A 25,144-nucleotide genomic window follows, 5' to 3' on the forward strand; every position below is an offset into this window, starting at 1 on the left:
AATGTTCAGGACCCACGGGCTATTGGAAATAATACGCCATGACGGATAGAAGGCCAGAAGCCTGCCTCCTACCCGGTCCGCCAGTCATTGTGGCTTCCTGTTGTCTCTAAAGGAATTAAACATGTAGCCTCTACCTTTCTTTTTATTGGCGTCATATCTGGATCTTTCTCTATTTGGTCTTGTTCGATCAAACCACCTCCTATTAGTGCCTCTTCTGTAAGTGGGCCTACCCAGGTAGGGAAAACGCTTCTTACTGTCACCCGCTTTTTCTAATAATTCGTCCAGGACCGGACCGAATAAGTGCTCTCCCACGCACGGAATGTTGCATAATTTGGATCTGGCCTGCATGTCTCCTTGCCAACATTTCAGCCAGATTGCTCTACGGGCTGAATTAGAGAGTGCGGCCGACCTGGCTGCCAATTTAACTGAGTCCGCTGAAGCATCAGCAAGGTAAGCCGCAGCCCCCTGAATCATAGAGAGGGAGGATAATATTTCATCTCTCGGGGTTTTGTTCTTTAGCTGACCCTCCAGGCTATCCAACCACACCATCATAGAGCGTGCCGTGCAGGTGGCAGCAATTGATGGTCTGAGAGCCCCTGCTGAAGTTTCCCAGGCTCCCTTGAGAAACACATCTGCTCTCCTGTCCAGTGGGTCCTTTAAAGTCCCCAGATCCTTAAACGGTAGAGAGGACTTTTTAGAAGCCTTGGCTACAGCAGCATCAAGCTTCGGGGCTTTATCCCACGTGGCCGATGCGGACTCCTCGAACGGATACTTCCGTTTAAAGGATGGAGGAAGAGAACCTTTTCTTTCCGGTTTTTTCCATTCTCTGGAAATTAGGGCGCTAACTTTTTCCACCACCGGAAAGCATCGGCGGGATTTACGGTCCAGACCTCTGAACATGACATCCTGCATGGATTTCTCTGGCGGCGTCTGCTCAATTCCAATTGTATTATTTACCGCTTTAACGAGGCGGTCTATGCGGTCAAAAGAAAAACAAGAATGTTCGTATTCAGAGCCCGAGGAGGATACTGATGAGAGAGAGGCTTCCGACTTCAGATCTCCTAAGTCACTCTCGTGTGAACTTGGGGATCCAGGGTCTATTATTTTAGACCCCCTATTATGAGATTGAGATCTTGTAGAGCTTCTAATCTCTTGTCTAACAATCTGTCTTAGACTAGAAGCGAAATCTGGTGTCTTTTCCGCTATTAGACGCTGGATACACGGACCACATAGTCTTTTAACGTACTCATCAGGGAGAGGAATACCACATTCTGCACATTCCTTGTGCTTGGATTTAGAGGACCGCTTTTTTCCCTGATGTAAAAAAGGGAATAAGGAGGGACACCAATCACTAAGTGAACTTTCACGATGATCACTTACCCCTACAGTGTCCACTAGAACGTCGCTGGGTGTTCGCTGCATGGGGCTTCTCCAGGGGTTGAGACTGTTGCTCAGAAGGCAACGGATCCTGCTCCTGAGACTCCATTGTAACAATGGATATGAAGCATGAAGCACCCATCACTGAATCCTTAAGTAGCCGGCCCCCTAAAGGTACCTCCCCCTGATGGGGGACAGCCGGACAATCCTGGTGAGCTGCCTGGTACAACAGAGCATGTGGGAGGCCCCTCCCCCCCGGGACCCCCGCCAATGACACTCACATTGTCAGCCAGGAAGCCACGCCGTAACCACCAAACGAAAAAACGCCCCCCCCCGCACTCTATCTAGGGAAACCCGATGGGTGCCGCCATGCTTTTTACCGGTGCTACGCACTGCGCATGCGCCGGGTGTCATCACATGCTGCCGTACAAAGCCCCGCCTCCGCACGCGCGTCACTTCCGGTGCGCTGCTTCCGGGACGCCGAACGCGGCGCTCGTGCCGCATAGAACGCTGGCGCCATCTACACCGCCGCAGCCACGCACCAGAGGGGAAGCGCTAGCGCTGCCGAACATTGGAGCCTGCAGCAAGGGCACCGCTTTATCCCGTGTCGCCGATGCCGGCCAGGGGGACCACCACCAGAGGGAGCATCTAATCGGCGATCGTAGATCAGGAGGCCTCCCACACAATACTTACCCGTACCTGGCGATGGGACACCACTCGAGACAGCGCTCCCCCTGAAGGCTGCTCCTGCCGTGCTGCTGCCTACCCCCACAGCCCTCTGTGGTGCGGCACATCCAGCGTCGCGAACTACACCGGGGAAGGGGCCATCCCGCCTCCAGGATCGGTGAGTCGGACCTGGGTCACTTTTTTCTTCACCTTCTTCTAAAGGCCTCTGCAAGGTCCCCTGTCAGGGACAGGAAACCAACTGATGCGGGAGAGAGGTGCCGCCCTTTTATCTCTGTAGGTTTCCTGTCCCTGAAGGGCGGATCCCCTCTCTCGTTAGTGCTGTCATGACGACTGAATAAAGTTTAATTGTAATCATTACATTATGGTAAATAATGAAATTTAACACTATATGCTAATTTTTTGAGAAGGACCTGTATATTGCACAGTCTGGAGCCCCGTGCACTGTATATTGCGCAGTCTGGAGCCCCGTGCACTGTATATTGCACAGTTCACCCATGTAGGCAATGGCAGCATTATAGCCTGGATCTCGGCTTCCCTCTCCCGTTTACTCACCAATGTTTGCAATGCATCCACTTTAGCACTCTGCACGTCAGAATCCATTTTCTCAATCAACAGTGGAAGCAGAAACTGTAAAACATTAATACGTCACGTAAGTAATCTAAAAAAACAAACAAAAAAATGTACACATGCAGAAAGCCATAATGCTATACAAAACCAGAATCGATCACTGAAAAACCTGTCAGTGCCATTGCTTTACAAGAACCCCCGTGCCTGCCCTTACGGCTGCATTTCTGCTCTATAAAAGGACAAAGTCCAAAAAGGAGCATCCATTAAACAAAAAAAAAAACACTACATTGCCTAAAAATGGCCATGTAAGTAACGTCTGCTGCTACTGTGCATGCAAAAACAAACATACCAAATTAAAGGTGGTCAGGGGTTGTCGTCTTGGGACACACAGACCTGTGTCGTCTGTGCAGGTCTATTCCCCAAAACACCTTTAGGACAAACACCCATGGCCTCCTGTGGGACCGAGATAATGTATATTATGTGAACTCACTAGCTAAGTAATACCAAGACTAAAGAACTCACCTCCGCAAAACGAGGCGTAGCGGCCAGCACGGCCCGAAGGCCCAGTGTCAGGTCTTCCCTGGTAATCCCGTGTGGATCATTTGGCGGCTGCAGAAAAAGCAAATATGTGACAGAAGGATTGCAAAAATCACGCGGATATAAAATGAAGCAGCAGAAACTCACAGGGGTGAAATCAATGGGGAAATAACAGGACGTCACTTCAAATAACTCTTCGACAAAGGGACCTGGCAAAAGAAAAACAATATAATTTACTTACATTGAAAAAAAAAAAAAGTGAAGAAAAATAATCTAAAGGGGAACTCCATCTTATTGCAGTAGGGTTTGATTTATCTCATGCCCCCTTGCTCTTAATAGCCTTTGCTATGGTGTATGGGCATCACGGTTGGGGGCTGTTACTGCAAAACTTGTCTCCCAATCTGGAGGAGTCGACCCCACAATCTCCTGCATGGACACACATCTCCTGCACTTAGCTCATAGATGGAGGGAACGGCCTTAAGTCAAGGGGGTCGACTTAAAAGTAGCCCAAAGCCTCCTCATGCCACTGCCCCATACTAGATGTTACCTTACCGAGACTATAGTTTTTCGTAATGATGTTGTGCACGATCTGGAAAGCCACCAGGAGATTCCTTGGATCCTTTTCTCCATCCATGACCTGAATGAACCCAAATGTGAAATCGGCTCCAAGACTCTTAAGTTCTGCGGAGAAATAGGTAAAGGATTTATCCTGACATCTGCACGTAGTCTGGCCATCTAATGTGTAAAGATGGACCAATAGGAGGTCCAATGCTAAGATAGTTAAATTCACCTTCCCACCTATCTCTACCCTTCTCCGGCTCTATGAAGCCAGAGATGTCAAAGAAGAGGGGGAGGTGGAGATAGAGAAAACAATCAGGTGGGAGGGAGGATTTAAATGTTTGGCCCCGCCGTGAAGCCTGAAGAGTCACTTCAAGCTATTGTGGGGGCGTGTCCTCTTTCTGCTGTGTTGCTGCCTGCTTATGATTGGCCAGTATCATACAGGGAGAAGAAGTACACGCCCCCAGTGAAAACTGTCTGCTAACACCCACTTGAGTTAACTCATTACATGCCAAATACTTTGATTTATTATCTAAGCAATGGAGAGATAAAAATGTATTAAAAAAAAAAATTATTCAGCCACTATTATATTGTGTGTCTAATTCAACATGAAAAATTTGGTAAAAAAGGTTAAACTCTATAAACGTGCAATATTTTGTAAAAGCCTGGAGTACAAGCGGCCTGTCCCACCAGTGCCAGAACCAAGCAAATAATGAGCACATACAGTCATACATGCACAGTAATCAGCACTGTTTTCTTGAGATGTCTTTCCTAAAACAAAAATTAATATAAAAGTGATGTCTGGCCTGAGGATGAAAGAGAATTACTAATCTTAATACCTTCTTCCCGGTTGTTCATAAAATTGGTGATGATCATATAGACGGTATGACGGTCGAGCTGCAGTAAAGACTGGAAGACAAAAGAGAAAGGGTTAAGCAGCGGCAGACGTAAGACACCGTACAATAGCGGATATTCACCTGGACGTGGACTTCTTGGAATATAGATTTCAGCACCGACACGGCTAGGTCGGGAGGGAAGACCACGGACATGCTCTGCCAAAGAAAAGGACAGACTGGTGGTGGCACAAGCATCGAAAGTGTTCACCCAGCTATACAGAGAAATGACTGCTCGTTCCCCCCGTGCAAACAAGCCGATCAGTAGGCCGCTGGTCCTTTGGCCAAACGTTCATGAAGGTCATTAATTCATTGCTGATGGCAGTCCCATGTAAACAGGGAATACGATGCCTGGGGACCGAACCATCATATTAATGATTATATTGTCGCCATGTGGCCGGGCCGTAAAAGAGCGCCAATCAATACTCATTTATGGTGGGAAATCTGTGACAACTCCTCTGTGGCATGAAAAGAAAGATGGCACAGGAGGAGACTTACCAGCGCCTTGAGTCCTTGGAGGACGTGTGGTGTAATGACGTGGTGGTCCTTCAGTCTGTTTACATAAAACACAACCAGGACTTCCACTATTAAAAACAACACAGATAGAAAAAAAACATCAAGAACAGAGTTGTACTCACATTGACCTGCATAGGAGCTGCATACACTAAAAACTTAGGAGACTTTTTTAACCTCTATACGCTTCATGATGGACACATACAGCACGATCTGGGCGGTGTTAGGTGGAGCGGGCTCAGGACAGATGTCGGCTGTGAAATATAGCCGATATGTACCTTTAACGGCAGCGACCAGAGATGAGGTCTGATCGCTACTGTTAACCATTTATATGCTGCTGGCAATATTTTTTTCTTCGTCCGTCACCCCATCAATAACAAAAATGAAATAGAAATAAAGTTATTTAAACGTTACATGTATCCAAAATGGTGCCAAAAAAAGCGACAGCCTGGCACGCAAGAAAACAAGACCTCACCCAGCCAAATCAATGGACCGATGAAAAAGTAACGGGTCTCAGAAAATGGCGCCACAAATTAGTATAATATATATAATCTGTGTTGATGCAAAGACAGAAAACTTACAGCTCTTTGAAGAGCAAGAGGAAAGAGTGAAAAAAATCACGACTGTAACTATGACTCATCTTTAGGATGATTTTACGTTATTATTGCTTTACATAGGACTGCAGCCAGATCTGGCCTCGTTGGATGTAATGTTTGGCGCAGCGTCGGTGCTGCAATCTCTCCTTTTCTATGACTCAGGCTTATGTCGGAGACGTCCTACAGACATCGGCTGTACTGGATCTTATTAATTTCATATTCAGCTTTTCTCGGTTTCCTTTTTTTGCTGCGCTCGTTCCACCAGTGCACATGGAGCAGAATCCGAACCGGCGAGCCCAGAGCGGCCATTAAAAACATCTGGACGTGTCCATTAACAGCCGATTACAGAGGAACGGAACGGCTTTTATACGAGTGCAGACATCTGCTGCAGCACAGTGGAGTCATCCCGGCAAACTATAATGTGTCCCGTGGAGGATTATAATGGGAGCGATGCCGGAGGGGGTGGACGGGACGCACCGTACCTTCTTTTTCTTTCAGGTTGGCATAACACTGGAGTAAGACCTGTGACAGGAGCTGGACACCTCGCCCTCTGGTCCTGGGCTCAGGGTTTGCCAGACACGACCTACATAAAAGAAAAAAAAAAAGTAATGAGTCGCTTTTATGGAGACGTGACAATGACACATGACAGAGGGAACTTAAAGGGGTTGTCTCGAGAGGACGTCTTCAGTAGTGCACCGCTCCCCAGCCGATGCCGCTATATGAGGAGGAGCCCAGGGGACCTGAAGATGGACGGATCCATCAATACAAAATATATCAACATTCATATGCGCTGCCATTCAGTTATGTTCATCCTATGCTCCCTGATTCATGAATACCAGAAATACTCTTCCGTGCATAAAGGTGGACCCCCAAGAGAGGAAATGCATTATTAGCCATTGTTACAGAAGATGAAGAATCATTTACCCGAGAGCTTCCACCACCTGTAACACCGTAAACGTTCCATCCTTCACACCTGCAAGAAGAAGCATACAGTTAGTACAAACACTAACGAACATGTGCATGCTGCAGCTAATCACTGGCTGCAGCGGTGACACATCGGTTATTGCTGGTACAGGTAGGACGGACACCTCGACAGCCCATAAAAAGGAGCAGCGGAGAATCTGTGAGCGACTTCCCCATATAGAAGAGGATCTGATGGCAGCAGAGATCTCTGTGCATCTACTGTACACATCACAGGCCTGGTGCAGAGGCTCCATACTGCGAACTCCAGAGGGTTTGTGTTCTGCAATGAGCAATGGCTGAAAACACAGCCTCCATTTTTAGGTGCTTAATGTTATAAGCAATGTCTTCTTACAGCTCTTCACCAGGCGCTGCAAAACTACAACTCCTAGCATTGCCTGGTAGCCACAACTATACTCGCCAGCCCCGGCTCTCCATCCTCCTCCTCCAGAGGCCTATATCCCCCTGCTAATGTTTGTGTCGGGTTATGATGGTATCTCCAATGTCACATTAATAGGCATCTCCTCCGATGGTCCACCCACGCGCCCTCTGGCCAGCCCAGCCCCGATGGTCCACCCATGCACCCTCCGGCCAGCCCAGCCCCGATGGGCCACCCATGCGCCCTCCGGCCAGCCCAGCCCCGATGGGCCACCCATGCGCCCTCTGGCTCACCCAGTACTGATGGTCCACCCAAGCGCCCTCTGGCCAGCCCAGCCCCGATGGTCCACCCACGCGCCCTCTGGCCAGCCCAGCCCCGATGGGCCACCCATGCGCCCTCTGGCCAGCCCAGCCCCGATGGTCCACCCACGCGCCCTCTGGCCAGCCCAGCCCCGATGGGCCACCCATGCGCCCTCTGGCCAGCCCAGCCCCGATGGTCCACCCACGCGCCCTCTGGCCAGCCCAGCCCCGATGGGCCACCCATGCGCCCTCTGGCTCACCCAGTACTGATGGTCCACCCACGCGCCCTCTGGCCAGCCCAGCCCCGATGGACCACCCACGCGCCCTCTGGCCAGCCCAGCCCCGATGGGCCACCCATGCGCCCTCCGGCCAGCCCAGCCCCGATGGGCCACCCATGCGCCCTCCGGCCCGCCCAGCCCCGATGGGCCACCCATGTGCCCTCCGGCCCACCCAGCAACGCTGCTCCACGTGTTGTCCGGCCCACCCAGCTCCACTGTTCCATACGCCGTCCAGTTCTCCAACTGCCCGATGTTGAACACACTGTCCAGCATTTCCAGCTCTGTTATTCCTCCTGAAGACTGTGCTGCATCCTACAGCGAGAATCCACCCCAGGAGATGAGCCGTATCACACAAGACATGCTGTAGTTTTGCAACAGTTGGACCAAAAGGTCAAGACCAACGAGAGCACGGGTATCTTTTCCATTCCAGTTGCTGGCCTCCATATCCCTTCCTGACCACAACTACATAAAAATAACTTTAGAAATTTTATATTATGACAACTTTTTCATCACTTTTATATTGTGATAGACATTTTTGCATATTTTGCCATCGTGCACTAATTAGCTCCATTAGGTCCATGAGCGGTGAGCAGCGTGCAGCAGCTTCTTCATTAGCAATTAGCAGATTGTATTCCCGCCGCTCAGCGCCCGGCAGCCGCCGCGGTGTGGGTTACCTTTTGTTCAAGCAAATTAGCTGTTTGCAGAAAGGATGAGACAGACGGAGGAAGCCTGCACCATGGCGTGTGCGCTACCTGGGACATCACACATGAGGCCAGAGCAGGTTCATAGAGGAGGCAGGTACCAGAAGTGACAGTCTGGGACAAGGTCGTCTATTCGGATAAAATCGCCGTATAACGGGCGGCCGTTATACGCTCGTGTATACAGAGAGGATTTCTGAGAAATGCAATCCAATGCATGAAGCCTGTGCTATACCGCCACTAATTCTGCGGAGAGGCAGATGGACGGCGGCTTACTCCAGTGCTGCATCTATGGACGCATCAAGCGCTCGCTCCTAACGCCAATTTTATACACCTGGTTGTAGGGAGACAACGGCTGCAAAGTTTTTCCCACAGTTTTATAATTTCTAATATCCAACCTGCAGGGAAAGCGGTGCCAAATTTATCACGCCTCGCACCATTTGCCTTTAAGTTTTGTTGCTTTAGGCCATGTTCTCATGTGCAAAAAATACGCTGCTTTTTTCTTCTTCTGCAGGTGTCCACTAGTGATGAGCGAACGTGCTCGGCTCGGATAAAGTGTTAACTCAGCATGCTCGAGTGCTAACCGAGTGTCTTCTGTTCGCGTCCCCGCTGCTGCATGTCTTGCGGCTGTTCGACAATCCCTGCATGTGTTGTGGTTGTTGAACAGCCGTGAGGCATGCAGGGAAATATTATTCGAGCACACCAAAGACACTCAGTTAGCACCAGAGCATGCTTACATAACACCTTATCCGAGCACATTCGCTCATCACTTGTGTCCACACCAAAACATGCAATAGATATCTGCTCTGATTATTGCGTTCTTTTTCCTTTGCTACAGATTTCCTCTTTTTGTGCACAAAGCCTCCCTCACAATATCACACTCTAACCCTCATCTGACCAAATTACCCAAGAAGCAGAATAATTAGATTTTTGTGATATGATCCTTATTGATCAGACTTTACCTCCCTCTTGCACACAGGGCTCGGACACTCAATACGGCCAAGCTGTGCTCAGAAGCCTGATACCACTGGTCTCCTTCCTTTGTAGGGACAGATCGGGCCGGATCATATGACGGTGACATTCCGGTAACGTTACCGGGTCACGTGCGGCTGCGATGACGTCAGGTGGAGATTTCTGATGCAGAAAACTTCTAATACAGTCCGTATACAAGGGACAATGTCGCCCAACGCGGCCGGACGGCGTCGTCAGAGCACCACAACGTGTCTGGCGTCTTCTCTCCGCCCGATCCCTTTGATTGACAGGTCTCTTCCTATACACACACACACACACACACACACACACACACACACACACACATATGGTCACACTTAGTCTAGGGGGATCGGAGTGGGGAGAAGCCCCCCAACTACCGGCCTCAGACTTGTCATCCAAGATGCAGAGTCCTCGATTGGCTTTTCAGAGTAGTTTTCCTCTACAACGAGTCCTCGGGTGCAATAATGAAGGCGATCGATGCCGCCCGAGGCTCAGACAGCAGGAATCCGGTGACAGGTTCTCTTTAATAATGTGTCCAGGGGATTTATTTGGCGCTGTTTTCCAGTCGCGGGCACGAGACCCTACATCTTATTAACCGCTCAGCCTCAGAAAATTGTTTTGTTTTTGTTTTTTAGTTGTGTAGGAAACGGATTATTACTTGTGTTACTGAGATTAGCAGCAGGAAAGATATATATCTTGTTACCGTGTTGCCTAGTAGATAGAAAAATATTTAGGATTGAGAGTCCTCAGTGGTTGATACCTTGTTACCATCTTTTCAGTTAGCCATTAACTAAGGTATCAACCACTAAGGACTCTCAATTCTAAATATGAGATTAGCAGCGACATTCAGGAACCCCGGGGCTGACGATACTGACCTAATTTTCTCCGTAGTAACTAATCACATAAAGGGAAATCAGAGAATTACCTGCTGTTTGAATCAGGTGTTTCTCTTTTATGTTTAAAAAAAGAAAAACTTACTTTTCCCATAAGACGAAAAAAAATAATATTCGGTGGGGTCACAGAACAGCATATCTCACCACTTTGCAGCCTTTACAAAACAACTTTCGTAAAACTAAAGCTCTAGATTCCCTTTTCATTGCCCCTATAAAGAATGATGCCTTAAAAGCCCTGTATAATACCCCCACGATGAATTGCTCCACACACACAGTATGGTGATCCTCCTGTACCCCACCTCAACTGCCCCGGCAAAGTATGGTGACCCCAACACAGTATGATCCCCCAACTGTGACCCCCACACAAACCTCCATGCACTATAATGGGCCTACATACACTAGCCCTCCAAACAGTATCATAACCCCCACACAGTATGATAGACTTCAGACTGCATAATTGATTGCTTAAAGTATAATGCGGCCCCCATAGTCCTCCATATAGTATAGTGCAGCCCCCATAGTCCTCCATATAGTATAGTGCAGCCCCCATAGTCCTCCATATAGTATAGTGCAGCCCCCAAAGTTCTTCATATAGTATAGTGCAGCCCCCATAGTTCTCCATATAGTATAGTGCAGCCCCCATAGTTCTCCATATAGTATAGTGCAGCCCCCATAGTTCTCCATATAGTATAGTTCAGCCCCCATAGTTCTCCATATAGTATAGTGCAGCCCCCATAGTCCTCCATATAGTATAGTGCAGCCCCCATAGTCCTCCATATAGTATAGTGCAGCCCCCATAGTCCTCCATATAGTATAGTGCAGCCCCCATAGTCCTCCATATAGTATAGTGCAGCCCCCATAGTCCTCCATATAGTATAGTGCAGCCCCCATAGTCCTCCATATAGTATAATGCAGCCCCCATAGTCCTCCATATAGTATAATGCAGCCCCCATAGTCCTCCATATATGGTCCTTCATTCAGAATAATGTGCTGGCACCAGGTTCCTTGGCTCATGGGCCCTATAGCAGCCGCGTGACTTGCTGTCATTGGCAGTACGCCATTGGCCAGGAATTGTGAGAATGGAGCAAGTTCATGATTCGTTGCTTGATTTGGTTTATGTGGAGGACATCATCTACATCAAAGCAAGAGGACGGGAAAATGTACAATGCAGGAGGCCCAGAGGATGGTCCTGGCCCACTACATGTGCATGGAACAGGTGATAACTTGCTGATTGGTGGGGATCTGACTGCTGAGATCTGCACCGATTGGCAGAACGGGGAACTTTTATCCCCATCAGAATAGAGCAGTATTGTGCACCACAAACCACTGCTCCATGTATCCTCTATGGGGTTGTGAGAACTGCGCTCAGCTTTATCTGGCAGCCCCATAATGAGTGAAAGGAGCAGTGAACAAACACGCTAATGCCGCTACACTCTAAAGGGGAGAAAAGTTCCCTGTTCTGATGATCTGTGCAAATCCCAGAGATCGGTCCAGCATTGCGCAGCAAGTTATCGCCTATCCCTTGTTTTATGTTTATTTTTTTCTAAATGGATTGTGCAGTGAAAACTGCTCAACCCCATTAATAGAAAATCATAATCTTAGGAGTGATTAAAAAAAAAAAAAAAAAAAAAAGGAAGCCTAGTCACCTCCTGTCACCCCCGTGGATCCAGCTCTGGTCCTTCGTTTTGGCACCAGATGCAATGTCTGTATCGTCAAGATGTCAGCAGCGGTCCGGTGCCTGGAACAGCGCGCTAGTACAATAAACCACCCGACGATGCGCTGCTACAGTCACCTGCAGCCAGTCACAAGCTTCAACGCTGCTACAGTCACCTGCAGCCAGACACAAGCTTCAACGCTGCTACAGTCACCTGCAGCCAGTCACAAGCTTCAACGCTGCTACAGTCACCTGCAGCCAGTCACAAGCTTCAACGCTGCTACAGTCACCTGCAGCCAGTCACAAGCTTCAACGCTGCTACAGTCACCTGCAGCCAGTCACAAGCTTCAACGCTGCTACAGTCACCTGCAGCCAGTCACAAGCTTCAACGCTGCTACAGTCACCTGCAGCCAGTCACAAGCTTCAACGCTGCTACAGTCACCTTACAGCCAGTCACAAGCTTCAACGCTGCTACAGTCACCTGCAGCCAGTCACAAGCTTCAACGCTGCTACAGTCACCTTACAGCCAGTCACAAGCTTCAACGCTGCTACAGTCACAAGCTTCAACGCTGCTACAGTCACCTGCAGCCAGTCACAAGCTTCAACGCTGCTACAGTCAACTGCAGCCAGTCACAAGCTTCAACGCTGCTACAGTCACCTGCAGCAAGTCACAAGCCTCAGCGCTGCTACAGTCACCTGCAGCCAGTCACAAGCTTCAACGCTGCTACAGTCACCTGCAGCCAGTCACAAGCCTCAGCGCTGCTACAATCACCTGCCGCCAGTCACAAGCTTCAACGCTCCGGTGACATCAAAATGAGGCAGTTTTCGCTTCTGGAACCGGCGGCCAACAATATGGAGTTGCCCGCACTGGATCCACAGGGCAGGAAGTGTTTGGGGTTTTTTGTTGTTGTTAAATGATCCACATGTAAGAATTTTTTTTTCTTTTAATGTTGGGAAAACCCTTTAACTTTATAAAGGGAATCTGTAATTTCACAGTGAAGGCCCCTGAATTTTTTTTTTTTTTAACTTTTCTATTAGCAATAAGTTTTTAAGTTAAAGCAGAACTCCGACTATCCAAGAGCTTAGAGGAATCATAAAGCAGAAATACCCACCCTGTATGTCTTATGGCCTCACGTACATACAAAGGATATTAGGCAGGTTCCATAATCTATTAGATATTGCTGGAAAACATCTTGAGACATGGAGCCACCTGGTTAAATATTCCAGCAGCGAAAATCACTCTGCTTTGATTGGAGTTTGCTACAATGTATCGGTGCAGGTAGAATACTGTCCAGTCCAGGCTGCTGTGCATCCAGAGGACATTCTGGACTGGACGCAACTGTAGCAAAACTTCAGCTGTTGCAAGTAATGGTTTTCTACTAAGAGCAGCAATCCTGCAGTTTGTTACTCACCAGCTGTTCCAGAGAAACTACAACTTCCAGCATGCACCTCCTGGGAGTTATACTTTAAAACTTTAAAAAGATCAATGCTCTAATATGTAGGGAAACAATAAACAGACCCTACCTAGGATTCCATTCACTGACAGCAAGCAGAGGTCTTGCAAATGGGTAAAAAAGGACATAAAGTGGATTATAAAAAGTTGCAGAACTTTACAGTCTGCAATAAACTTTATTTATAAAAAAAACACAGACATTTAATTTGCATCAAGTTTTCAGAAAGCACCAAGCAGTCACAGCCCTGCAGCCCACAAGAAAGAGTCAAAGTACTAAAATTCTTACCTGCCGCCACCTCAGCCGCCTTACTGTCCTGCAGCCCCGACACGAACTCTTCCAGCAGCCCCGACAGCGAGTCCTGCGCCCCAGCCATCACACTGCTGCCAGCTACCAGGGGGCAAGAAGCGGCCGAACCACTGCGCCTGCGCAAGCACCACGCATCACGTGACAGAACACGCCGCGGCCTGCCGTCACTGGAGAACGGATGAATGCGTCATGTTTCTGTCTCTATTCCGGAACCTCCGGTCTCTAGGACTACAGCGAGAAAGTAGGCTACAGGAAAATGGCCGCCCATGTATGTCTGACAGACGGAAGTGCGGACGATTTTTAACGTTGCATCACGTGATTCAAAAGTAGAAACTTTATTGATTATACTGTTTAACCCCATAATGACCAGTGTTTATGACTTCTTTTTATAGTTGTGTGGTCAATTTACTTATTTATTTTATCATGTTAGTAATGCTGGACTGTTTACAGTGCAGCTTAATTATCGGGGTCTTATCAGTTCCATTCAGGAAGGGTTGCCCCAAAGTGACCGGCCATCCATAGGTCTCCAACAACACAGGGGTGGGGGGGCTACATACTAACACTGCCTGCTCACCTATTTAACGCTTGTGCTAGTGTGCGCTAGTTCAGGTAATGGAGAGGCTGTGTGCCTGGTATCACTCTCTCCTTTGTGAGTGTATATTTTGTATGATCGGTATTCATTTATCCATGTACATCCTACCTTGTTTGGTTTATGTAGTTACATACACCATTCATCCACTCTTCCCTGAGTGGGGGAGGGAACAGATAAGGGCTGATTCACAAGTTCAGCAAGGTAAGTGTCCCCGGCATCTTCACCATCAGAAGTAATCTGGGGAACAGGGATAGTTAAGGCACCCCTTGTGTTAGAGACAGGGAAGGAGCCCCTGGCCCCGGATAATCCTACAACTGGGTTGTGTTAATTTGTTTTGCAAAGAATCACAAGTTATAGGGGGCGAAAACAGGGTGTGGAGGACAACACAGACAAATAAAAGGCCTCATTGAAGGATCTGGGCTTAAAAAAAATAAACCATATAAATCATACAAAAACAAAATAAGATGATGGCTAAAAAGCCATGGCCAGCTCCCCGATCTTTGCAGGCGCACGGAGCTTCGTCTCGGATCCAGACGAGGGATAATTACAAAGTAGAAACAGAAGGTGCTCCAGCTCCAATAAAAGAGATTCTTTATTAATGGTTAAAATCCAGTGACATAATAGATCCTTGCTGTAGTACAAATGTGGGGGTACAGAGCCCATGCAACGCGTTTCGATCGCTGCCGATCTTAATCAATGCATATAAATCATAGCGAGATTTTGTTTTTAGATGTACACCTTCTTCTCTAGGGGATAATTGCACTGATTTACAGCTATTGCTTGCAGATTGCACAGACAGCCACCTTTCCATCAGGAGTATACCTTAAACATCTGGGATCCAGCAGGACATTCCCGGATGTGAGAAACTGTCCCTCTGCTCTGGGAAGTTTGTGGTATGTTCCGTTTTCAACAATATCTGCATCAGCTCCCTTCTGCTTCATGTGTGTACATCTGCACTGTCTCTGGAGACATCATAATGTATGAGGGTCACTGTGTGGAAGGGCAGTGTGGGGGCTTTATGATATATGAGTGGAACTATGGGGACATCATAATGTATAAGGGGCACTGTGAAGGCTTTCTAATATATGAGGGGAACTTTAGGGGCTTTATAATGAAAGGAGCTGTGGGGACATAATGTATACAAGTCCCCTCTATAATTTGTAAAGCGCTGCGGAATATGTTGGCACTATAAAAATAAAATTATTATTATTATTATTATTATTATTATTATAAGAGACACTGTGGGGGATTTATTATATATGAGGTGCACTGTGTGGAAGGGCAGTGTGAAAACTTTATAATATATGATAGGCATCGTGGGGGCTTCATAATGTATGAGTGGCACTGTTGTTGCTTTGTATTATAGAAGGGGCACTGTGTGGGCTTTAAAATATATGTTGAGCATTGCCAGATATAATAATGTATGAGTGGCACTATGGTTTCTTTATACTGTACAGTATGAGGGGTACAGTGGGATATAATAATGTATGAGGGGCACTGTGTGGAAGGACATTCTGAGGGCATGATAATATGAGGGGGCGTCATATTGGATAAGGAAGATTCATACTATTGATATCACGGGTTTACCGTGACAGAGGGCGGCCAGGAGACTGCAGCATCTGATTTCACATACTCCTGCATTGATCAAATGCACTTCTCGTTCATATATAACTGTACAGGTTTCTGTTAGTAGTGCAGGGGTTAATCTGTGTTCAGCTTGGAGTCTTTGAAGCCTCCCTTTTTGGATTATCTTAGCTGTGCAGTATCAGCCACTCACCTCTCCTATATACAGTACAGATCAAAAGTTTGGACACACCTTCTCATTTAACCCCTTCATGACCCAGCCTATTTTGGCCTTAATGACCTTGCCGTTTTTTGCAATTCTGACCAGTGTCCCTTTATGAGGTAATAACTCAGGAACGCTTCAACGGATCCTTGCGATTCTGAGATTGTTTTTTCGTGACATATTGGGCTTCATGATAGTGGTAAATTTAGGTCGATAATTTCTGAGTTTATTTGTGAAAAAAACGGAAATTTGGCAAAAATTTTGAAAATTTCGCAATTTTCACATTTTGAATTTTTATTCTGTTAAACCAGAGAGTTATGTGACACAAAATAGTTAATAAATAACATTTCCCACATGTCTACTTTACATCAGCACAATTTTGGAAACAAATTTTTTTTTTGCTAGGAAGTTATAAGGGTTAAAATTTGACCAGTGATTTCTCATTTTTACAACAAAATTTACAAAACCATTTTTTTTAGGGACCACATCACATTTGAAGTCAGTTTGAGGGTTCTATATGGCTGAAAATACCCAAAAGTGACACCATTCTAAAAACTGCACCCCTCAAGGTGCTCAAAACCACATTCTAGAAGTTTATTAACCCTTCAGGTGTTTCACAGCAGCAGAAGCAACATGGAAGTAAAAAATGAACATTTAACTTTTTAGTCACAAAAATGATCTTTTAGCGAATTTTTTTTTATTTTCCCAAGGGTAAAAGGAGAAACTGGACCACGAACGTTGTTGTCCAATTTGTCCTGAGTACGCTGATACCTCATATGTGGGGGTAAACCACTGTTTGGGCGCACGGCAGGGCTCGGAAGGGAAGGAGCGCCATTTGACTTTTTGAATGAAAAATTATCTCCATCGCTAGCAGACACCATGTCGCGTTTGGAGAGCCCCTGTGTGCCTAAACATTGGAGCTCCCCCACAAGTGGCCCTATTTTGGAAACTAGACCCCCCAAGGAACTTATCTAGAAGCATAGTGAGCACTTTAAACCCCCAAGTGCTTCACAAATTGATCCGTAAAAATTAAAAAGTACTTTTTTTTCACACAAAATTTCTTTTAGCCTCAATTTTTTCATTTTCACATGGGCAACAGGATAAAATGGATCCTAAAATTTGTTGGGCAATTTCTCCTGAGTACGCCGATACCTCATATGTGGGGGTAAACCACTGTTTGGGTGCACGGCAAGGCTCGGAAGGGAAGGCGTGCCATTTGACTTTTTGAATGGAAAATTAGCTCCAATCGTTAGTGGACACCATGTCGCGTTTGGAGAGCCCCTGTGTGCCTAAACATTGGAGCTCCTGCACAAGTGACCCCATTTTGGAAACTAGACCCCCCAAGGAACTTATCTAGAAGCATAGTGAGCACTTTGAACCCCCAAGTGCTTCACAGAAGTTTATAACGCAGAGCCATGAAAATAAAAAATAATTTTTCTTTTCTCAAAAATGATTTTTTAGCCCACAAATTTTTATTTTCCAAAGGGTAACAGGAGAAATTGGACCCCAAAAGTTGTTGTCTGTTGTGAATTAGACTTTTTTGGTTCCCTCTAGTGGTTACTAGTGATATGACTCTGGGATTTCCTTCCCTCTGTTTGCACCCAGCTGGTCGTTACTTCAGGGGTGTTGCTATATAAACCTCCTGGAACCTTAATCCAGTGCCTGGCATCGGTGTTATCAGACACATTCTGTTTGCTCCTGTTTGCTGGTCCTGGTTCGTGCTAAATTAAGCTAAGTCTTGCTTCTTTGTTTTTTGGGTTATTTGTTTGCTATCATTTTTGTCCAGCTTGTACTAAATGTGATTCCTGATCTTGCTGGAAGCTCTAGGGGGCTGGTGTTCTCCCCCCGGGCCGTTAGACGGTTCGGGGGTTCTTGAATTTCCAGTGTGGATATTTTTTGATAGGATTTTTTGCTGACCATATAAGTTATCTTTCTATGTTCTGCTATTAGCTAGTGGGCCTCTCTTTGCTAAATTCCTAGCTCATTCTTATGTTTGTCTTTTCCTCTTACCTCACCGTTATTATTTGTGGGGGGCTTCTATCCAACTTTTTGGGGTATTTCCTCTGGAGGCAAGAAAGGTCTTTCTTTTCCCTTCTAGGGGTAGTTAGCTCTCCGGCTGGCGCGAGACGTCTAGGATCAACGTAGGAACGTTCCCCGGCTGCTGGTATTTGTGGTGCTAGGATTAGTTATATGGTCAGCCCAGTTACCACTGCCCTATGAGCTGGTTTTCTGTATTTACTGACTTAGCATTATTCCTGAGACCCTCTGCCATTGGGGTCATAACAGTATGCCAGGCCAATATTGAATGTTTAAAGCATTGCAGAAGTGGGATAATAAGAAAGGAAATTCTGAGGTTTTTTTTTTCCTTCCTTCTCTTCCTCCCCTTTACCTTTGAGTGGCGTGTGCTTGCTGCAGACATGAATGTGCAGACCTTGATTACAAGTGTTGACCAGCTGGCAGCTCGTGTGCAGGGTATACAAGATTTTGTTACCAGTAGTCCTATGTCTGAGCCTAAGATACCTATTCCGGAATTGTTTTCTGGAGATCGATTTAGGTTTAGGAATTTCAAGAATAATTGTAAATTGTTTCTTTCTCTGAGACCCCGTTCATCTGGAGATTCTGCTCAGCAAGTTAAAATTGTTATTTCTTTTTTGCGGGGCGACCCTCAGGATTGGGCTTTCTCGCTAGCGCCAGGAGATCCGGCATTGGCGAATATTGATGCGTTTTTTCTGGCGCTCGGATTGCTTTACGAGGAACCCAATCTTGAAATTCAGGCAGAAAAAGCCTTGCTGGCTATTTCTCAGGGTCAGGATGAAGCTGAAGTGTATTGCCAAAAATTTCGGAAATGGTCCGTGCTTACTCAGTGGAATGAGTGTGCTCTGGCCGCAAATTTCAGAAATGGCCTTTCTGAAGCCATTAAGAATGTGATGGTGGGTTTCCCCATTCCTACAAGTCTGAATGATTCTATGGCGCTTGCTATTCAAATTGACCGGCGTTTGCGGGAGCGCAAAACCGCTAATCCTCTGGTTTTGTTGTCTGAACAAACACCTGATTTAATGCAATGTGATAGAATTCAGACTAGAAATGAACGGAAAAATCATAGACGTCAGAATGGGTTGTGTTTTTACTGTGGTGATTCTACACATGTTATATCAGCATGCTCTAAACGCCTAACAAAGGTGGTTAGTCCTGTCGCCATTGGTAATTTGCAACCGAAATTTATTTTGTCTGTGACTTTAATTTGCTCTTTGTCTTCTTACCCTGTTATGGCGTTTGTGGATTCAGGTGCCGCCCTGAGTCTTATGGATCTGTCATTTGCCAAGCGCTGTGGTTTTGTTCTTGAACCGTTAGTAAATCCTATTCCTCTTAGAGGTATTGATGCTACGCCATTGGCGGAAAATAAACCGCAGTTTTGGACGCAGGTGACCATGTGCATGACTCCTGAACATCGGGAGGTAATTCGTTTTCTTGTTCTGCATAAAATGCATGATTTGGTCGTTTCGGGTCTGCCATGGTTACAGACCCACAATCCAGTCCTGGATTGGAAGGCAATGTCTGTGTCAAGTTGGGGCTGTCAGGGAATTCATGCTGATTCCCCGCCGGTGTCTATTGCTTCCTCTACTCCTTCGGAAGTTCCTGAGTATTTGTCTGATTATCAGGATGTATTCAGTGAGTCCAGATCCAGTGCTCTGCCTCCTCATAGGGACTGTGACTGCGCCATAGATTTGATTCCAGGTAGTAAATTTCCTAAGGGAAGATTATTTAATCTGTCAGTACCTGAGCATGCCGCAATGCGTTCATATATCAAGGAGTCTCTGGAGAAGGGGCATATCCGTCCATCCTCTTCCCCTCTTGGTGCGGGATTCTTTTTTGTGCCTAAGAAGGACGGATCTTTGAGACCTTGTATTGACTATCGGCTACTGAATAAAATCACTGTAAAATTTCAGTATCCTTTGCCTCTCTTGTCGGACTTGTTTGCTCGGATTAAGGGTGCCAAGTGGTTCACCAAGATAGATCTTCGTGGTGCGTACAACCTTGTGCGCATTAAGCAAGGTGATGAATGGAAGACTGCATTTAATACGCCCGAAGGTCATTTTGAGTTCTTGGTGATGCCTTTTGGGCTTTCTAATGCTCCCTCAGTATTTCAGTCCTTTATGCATGATATTTTCCGGAAGTATCTGGATAAATTTATGATTGTTTATCTGGACGATATTCTGGTTTTCTCTGAAGATTGGGACTCACATGTGGAGCAGGTCAGGATGGTGTTTCAGGTTTTGCGTGAGAATGCCTTGTTTGTTAAAGGCTCAAAGTGTCTCTTTGGAGTACAGAAAGTTCCCTTTTTGGGGTTTATTTTTTCCCCTTCTGCTGTGGAGATGGACCCAGTCAAGGTCCGAGCTGTTCATGAGTGGACTCAACCCACGTCAGTTAAGAGTCTTCAGAAGTTCTTGGGTTTTGCTAACTTCTACCGTCGTTTTATCGCTAATTTTTCTAGCGTTGTTAAACCTTTGACGGATATGACCAAGAAAGGTTCTGATGTTGCTAACTGGGCTCCTGCAGCCGTGGAGGCGTTCCAGGAGTTGAAGCGCCGGTTCACTTCGGCGCCTGTTTTGTGCCAGCCTGATGTCTCACTTCCCTTTCAGGTCGAGGTGGATGCTTCTGAGATTGGGGCAGGGGCCGTTTTGTCACAGAGAGGCCCTGGTTGCTCGGTAATGAGACCATGTGCTTTCTTCTCTAGGAAGTTTTCGCCTGCTGAGCGGAATTATGATGTGGGCAATCGGGAATTACTGGCCATGAAGTGGGCATTTGAGGAGTGGCGTCATTGGCTCGAGGGTGCTAAGCATCGTGTGGTGGTCTTGACTGATCACAAAAATTTGATGTATCTCGAGTCTGCTAAACGCTTGAATCCTAGACAGGCCCGCTGGTCATTGTTTTTCTCCCGTTTTGACTCTGTGGTCTCGTATTTACCAGGTTCAAAGAATGTGAAAGCTGATGCTCTTTCAAGGAGCTTTGTGCCTGACTCTCCTGGAGTCACAGAACCTGTTGGTATTCTTAAAGAAGGAGTTATTTTGTCAGCCATTTCTCCTGATTTGCGACGTGTGTTGCAGAGATTTCAAGCTGGTAGACCTGACTCTTGTCCACCTGACAGACTGTTTGTTCCTGATAAGTGGACCAGCAGAGTCATTTCCGAGGTTCATTCCTCGGTGTTGGCAGATCATCCGGGAATTTTTGGTACCAGAGATCTGGTGGCTAGGTCATTTTGGTGGCCTTCCTTGTCACGGGATGTACGGTCATTTGTGCAGTCCTGTGGGACTTGTGCTCGAGCTAAGCCTTGCTGTTCCCGTGCCAGCGGGTTGCTCTTGCCCTTGCCTGTCCCGAAGAGGCCTTGGACACATATTTCCATGGATTTCATTTCTGATCTCCCGGTGTCTCGGGGTATGTCTGTCATCTGGGTGGTATGTGATCGCTTTTCAAAAATGGTCCATTTGGTGCCTTTGCCTAAGCTGCCTTCCTCTTCCGATCTGGTTCCTGTGTTCCTTCAGAATGTGGTTCGTTTACACGGCATTCCTGAGAATATTGTGTCTGACAGAGGATCCCAGTTTGTTTCCAGGTTCTGGCGATCCTTTTGTGCTAGGATGGGCATTGATTTATCGTTCTCGTCTGCCTTTCATCCTCAGACTAATGGACAAACTGAGCGAACTAATCAGACTCTGGAAGCTTACTTGAGGTGTTTTGTTTCGGCAGATCAGGATGATTGGGTGACCTTCTTGCCGTTGGCTGAGTTTGCCCTAAATAATCGGGCTAGTTCCGCTACTTTGGTTTCGCCATTTTTCTGCAACTCTGGTTTCCATCCTCGTTTTTCCTCGGGACATGTGGAGCCTTCTGACTGTCCTGGAGTAGATTCTGTGGTGGATAGGTTGCAGCAGATCTGGAATCATGTGGTGGACAACTTGAAGTTGTCACAGGAGAAGGCTCAGCGTTTTGCCAACCGCCGCCGCGGTGTGGGTCCCCGACTTCGTGTTGGGGATTTGGTGTGGCTGTCTTCTCGATTTGTTCCTATGAAGGTCTCCTCTCCTAAATATAAGCCTCGCTTCATCGGTCCTTACAAGATATTGGAAATCCTTAATCCTGTGTCCTTTCACTTGGATCTTCCGGTTTCGTTTGCCATTCACAACGTGTTCCATAGGTCTTTGTTACGACGCTACGTTGTGCCTGTGGTTCCTTCTGCTGAGCCTCCTGCTCCGGTGTTGGTTGAGGGCGAGTTGGAGTACGTGGTGGAGAAGATCTTGGATTCTCGTCTCTCCAGGCGGAGGCTTCAGTATTTGGTCAAGTGGAAGGGTTATGGTCAGGAGGATAATTCCTGGGTGGTTGCCTCTGATGTGCATGCGGCCGATTTGGTTCGTGCCTTTCACGCTGCTCATCCTGATCGCCCTGGTGGTCTTAGTGAGGGTTCGGTGACCCCTCCTTAAGGGGGGGTTACTGTTGTGAATTAGACTTTTTTGGCTCCCTCTAGTGGTTACTAGTGATATGACTCTGGGATTTCCTTCCCTCTGTTTGCACCCAGCTGGTCGTTACTTCAGGGGTGTTGCTATATAAACCTCCTGGAACCTTAATCCAGTGCCTGGCATCGGTGTTATCAGACACATTCTGTTTGTTCCTGTTTGCTGGTCCTGGTTCGTGCTAAATTAAGCTAAGTCTTGCTTCTTTGTTTTTTGGGTTATTTGTTTGCTATCATTTTTGTCCAGCTTGTACTAAATGTGATTCCTGATCTTGCTGGAAGCTCTAGGGGGCTGGTGTTCTCCCCCCGGGCCGTTAGACGGTTCGGGGGTTCTTGAATTTCCAGTGTGGATATTTTTTGATAGGATTTTTTGCTGACCATATAAGTTATCTTTCTATGTTCTGCTATTAGCTAGTGGGCCTCTCTTTGCTAAATTCCTAGCTCATTCTTATGTTTGTCTTTTCCTCTTACCTCACCGTTATTATTTGTGGGGGGCTTCTATCCAACTTTTTGGGGTATTTCCTCTGGAGGCAAGAAAGGTCTTTCTTTTCCCTTCTAGGGGTAGTTAGCTCTCCGGCTGGCGCGAGACGTCTAGGATCAACGTAGGAACGTTCCCCGGCTGCTGGTATTTGTGGTGCTAGGATTAGTTATATGGTCAGCCCAGTTACCACTGCCCTATGAGCTGGTTTTCTGTATTTACTGACTTAGCATTATTCCTGAGACCCTCTGCCATTGGGGTCATAACAGTTGTCCAGTTTCTCCTGAGTACGCTGATACCCCATATGTGGGGTTAAACCACTGTTTTGGCACACGTCGGGGTTTGGAAGGGAAGTAGTGACGTTTTGAAATGCAGACTTTGATGGAATGCTCTGCCGGCGTCAGGTTGCGTTTGCAGAGCCCCTGATGTGCCTAAACAGTAGGAACTCCCCACAAGTGACTCCATTTTGGAAACTAGACCCCCAAGGGAACTTATCTAGATGTGTGGTGAGCACTTTGAACCCCAAGTGCTTCACAGAAGTTTATAACGCAGAGCCGTGAAAATAATAAATGTGTTTCCTTTCCTCAAAAATATTTTTTTAGCCCAGAATTTTTTATTTTTGCAAGGGTAACAGGAGAAATTTGACCCCAAAAGTTGTTGTCCAGTTTCTCCTGAGTACGCTGATACCCCATATGTGGGGGTAAACCACTGTTTGGGCACATGCCGGGGCTCGGAAGGGAAGTAGTGACGTTTTGGAATGCAGACTTTGATGGAATGGTCTGCGGGCATCATGTTACGTTTGCAGAGCCCCTGATATGCCTAAACAGTAGAAACCCCCCACTAGTGACCCCATTTTGGAAACTAGACCCCCCAAGGAACTTATCTAGATGTGTGGTGAGCACGTTCAACCCCCAAGAGCTTCACAGAAGTTTACAACGCAGGGCCGTGAAAATAAAAAATCATTTTTCTTTCCTCAAAAAAGATGTTTTAGCAAGCAATTTTTTATTTTCACAAGGGTAACAGGAGAAATTGGGCCCCAATATTTGTTGCCCAGTTTGTTGTGAGTGTGCTGGTACCCCATATGTGGGGGTAAACCACTGTTTGGGCGCACGTCAGGGCTCGGAAGGGAAGTAGTGACATTTGAAATGCAGACTTTGATGGAATGGTCTGCGGGCATCACGTTGCATTTGCAGAGCCCCTGATGTGCCTAAATAGTAGAAACACCCCACAAGTGACCCCATTTTGGAAACTAGACCCCCGAAGGATCTTATCTAGATGTGTGGTGAGCACTTTCAACCCCCAAGTGCTTCACAGAAGTTAATAACGCAGAGCCGTGAAAATAAAAAATAATTGTTCTTTCCTCAAAAATTATGTTTTAGCAAGTAATTTTTTATTTTTGCAAGGGTAACAGGAGAAATTGGACTACAACAGTTGTTGCCCAGTTTGTCCTGAGTACGCTGGTACCCCAAATGTGGGGGTACACCACTGTTTGGGCGCACGTCGGGGCTTGGAAGGGAGGGAGCACCATTTGACTTTTTGAACGCAAGATTGGCTGGAATCAATGGTGGCGCCATGTTGCGTTTGGAGACCCCTGATGTGCCTAAACAGTGGAAACCCCTCAATTCTAACTTCAACACTAACCCCAACACACCCCTAATCCTAATCCCAACTGTAGCCATAACCCTAATCACAACCCTAACCCCAACACACCCCTAACCACAACCCTAACCCCAACACACCCGTAACCCTAATTCCAACCCTAACCCTAATCCTAACCCTAATCCCAACCCTAACCCTAATCCCAACCCTAACCACAACTGTAACCCCAACACACCCCTAACCCTATCCGTAACCCTAACCACAAGCCTAATCTTAACCCTATTTGCAACCCTAGCCCTAATTCCAACCCTAACTCTAATTCCAACCCTAACCCTAAAGCTATGTGCCCACGTTGCGGATTCGTGTGAGATTTTTCCGCACGATTTTTGAAAAATCTGCAGGTAAAAGGCACTGCAGATTTCCAGTGTTTTTTTTGTGCGGATTTCACCTGCGGATTCCTATTGAGGAACAGGTGTAAAACGCTGCGGAATCCTCACAAAGAATTGACATGCTGCGGAAAATACAACGCAGCGTTTCCGCACGGAATTTTC

At 46.8% G+C, this 25,144-nt stretch overlaps 1 protein-coding gene across 1 annotated transcript in view; it reads right to left on the minus strand.

The window, feature by feature from the left end:
* The window catches only part of MMS19 (MMS19 cytosolic iron-sulfur assembly component), a 59,031-nt gene extending 45,159 nt beyond the window's left edge, over positions 1–13,872 (minus strand). Inside the window, exons 1-10 of the mRNA XM_077258303.1 lie at positions 13,622–13,872; positions 6,653–6,701; positions 6,211–6,311; positions 5,118–5,203; positions 4,704–4,778; positions 4,566–4,635; positions 3,721–3,849; positions 3,316–3,377; positions 3,154–3,240; positions 2,617–2,691 (exon numbers count right to left, since the gene is read on the minus strand). Coding sequence (XP_077114418.1) covers positions 2,617–2,691; positions 3,154–3,240; positions 3,316–3,377; positions 3,721–3,849; positions 4,566–4,635; positions 4,704–4,778; positions 5,118–5,203; positions 6,211–6,311; positions 6,653–6,701; positions 13,622–13,709 — 822 coding nt within the window. The 5' untranslated portion in view covers positions 13,710–13,872. The remainder of the gene's footprint in view (positions 1–2,616; positions 2,692–3,153; positions 3,241–3,315; positions 3,378–3,720; positions 3,850–4,565; positions 4,636–4,703; positions 4,779–5,117; positions 5,204–6,210; positions 6,312–6,652; positions 6,702–13,621) is intronic.
* Between the last annotated feature and the right edge of the window lie 11,272 nt (positions 13,873–25,144).

Source organism: Ranitomeya variabilis, chromosome 4, assembly GCF_051348905.1.
Source record: "Ranitomeya variabilis isolate aRanVar5 chromosome 4, aRanVar5.hap1, whole genome shotgun sequence".
Classification (NCBI taxonomy): Eukaryota; Metazoa; Chordata; class Amphibia; order Anura; family Dendrobatidae; genus Ranitomeya; species Ranitomeya variabilis.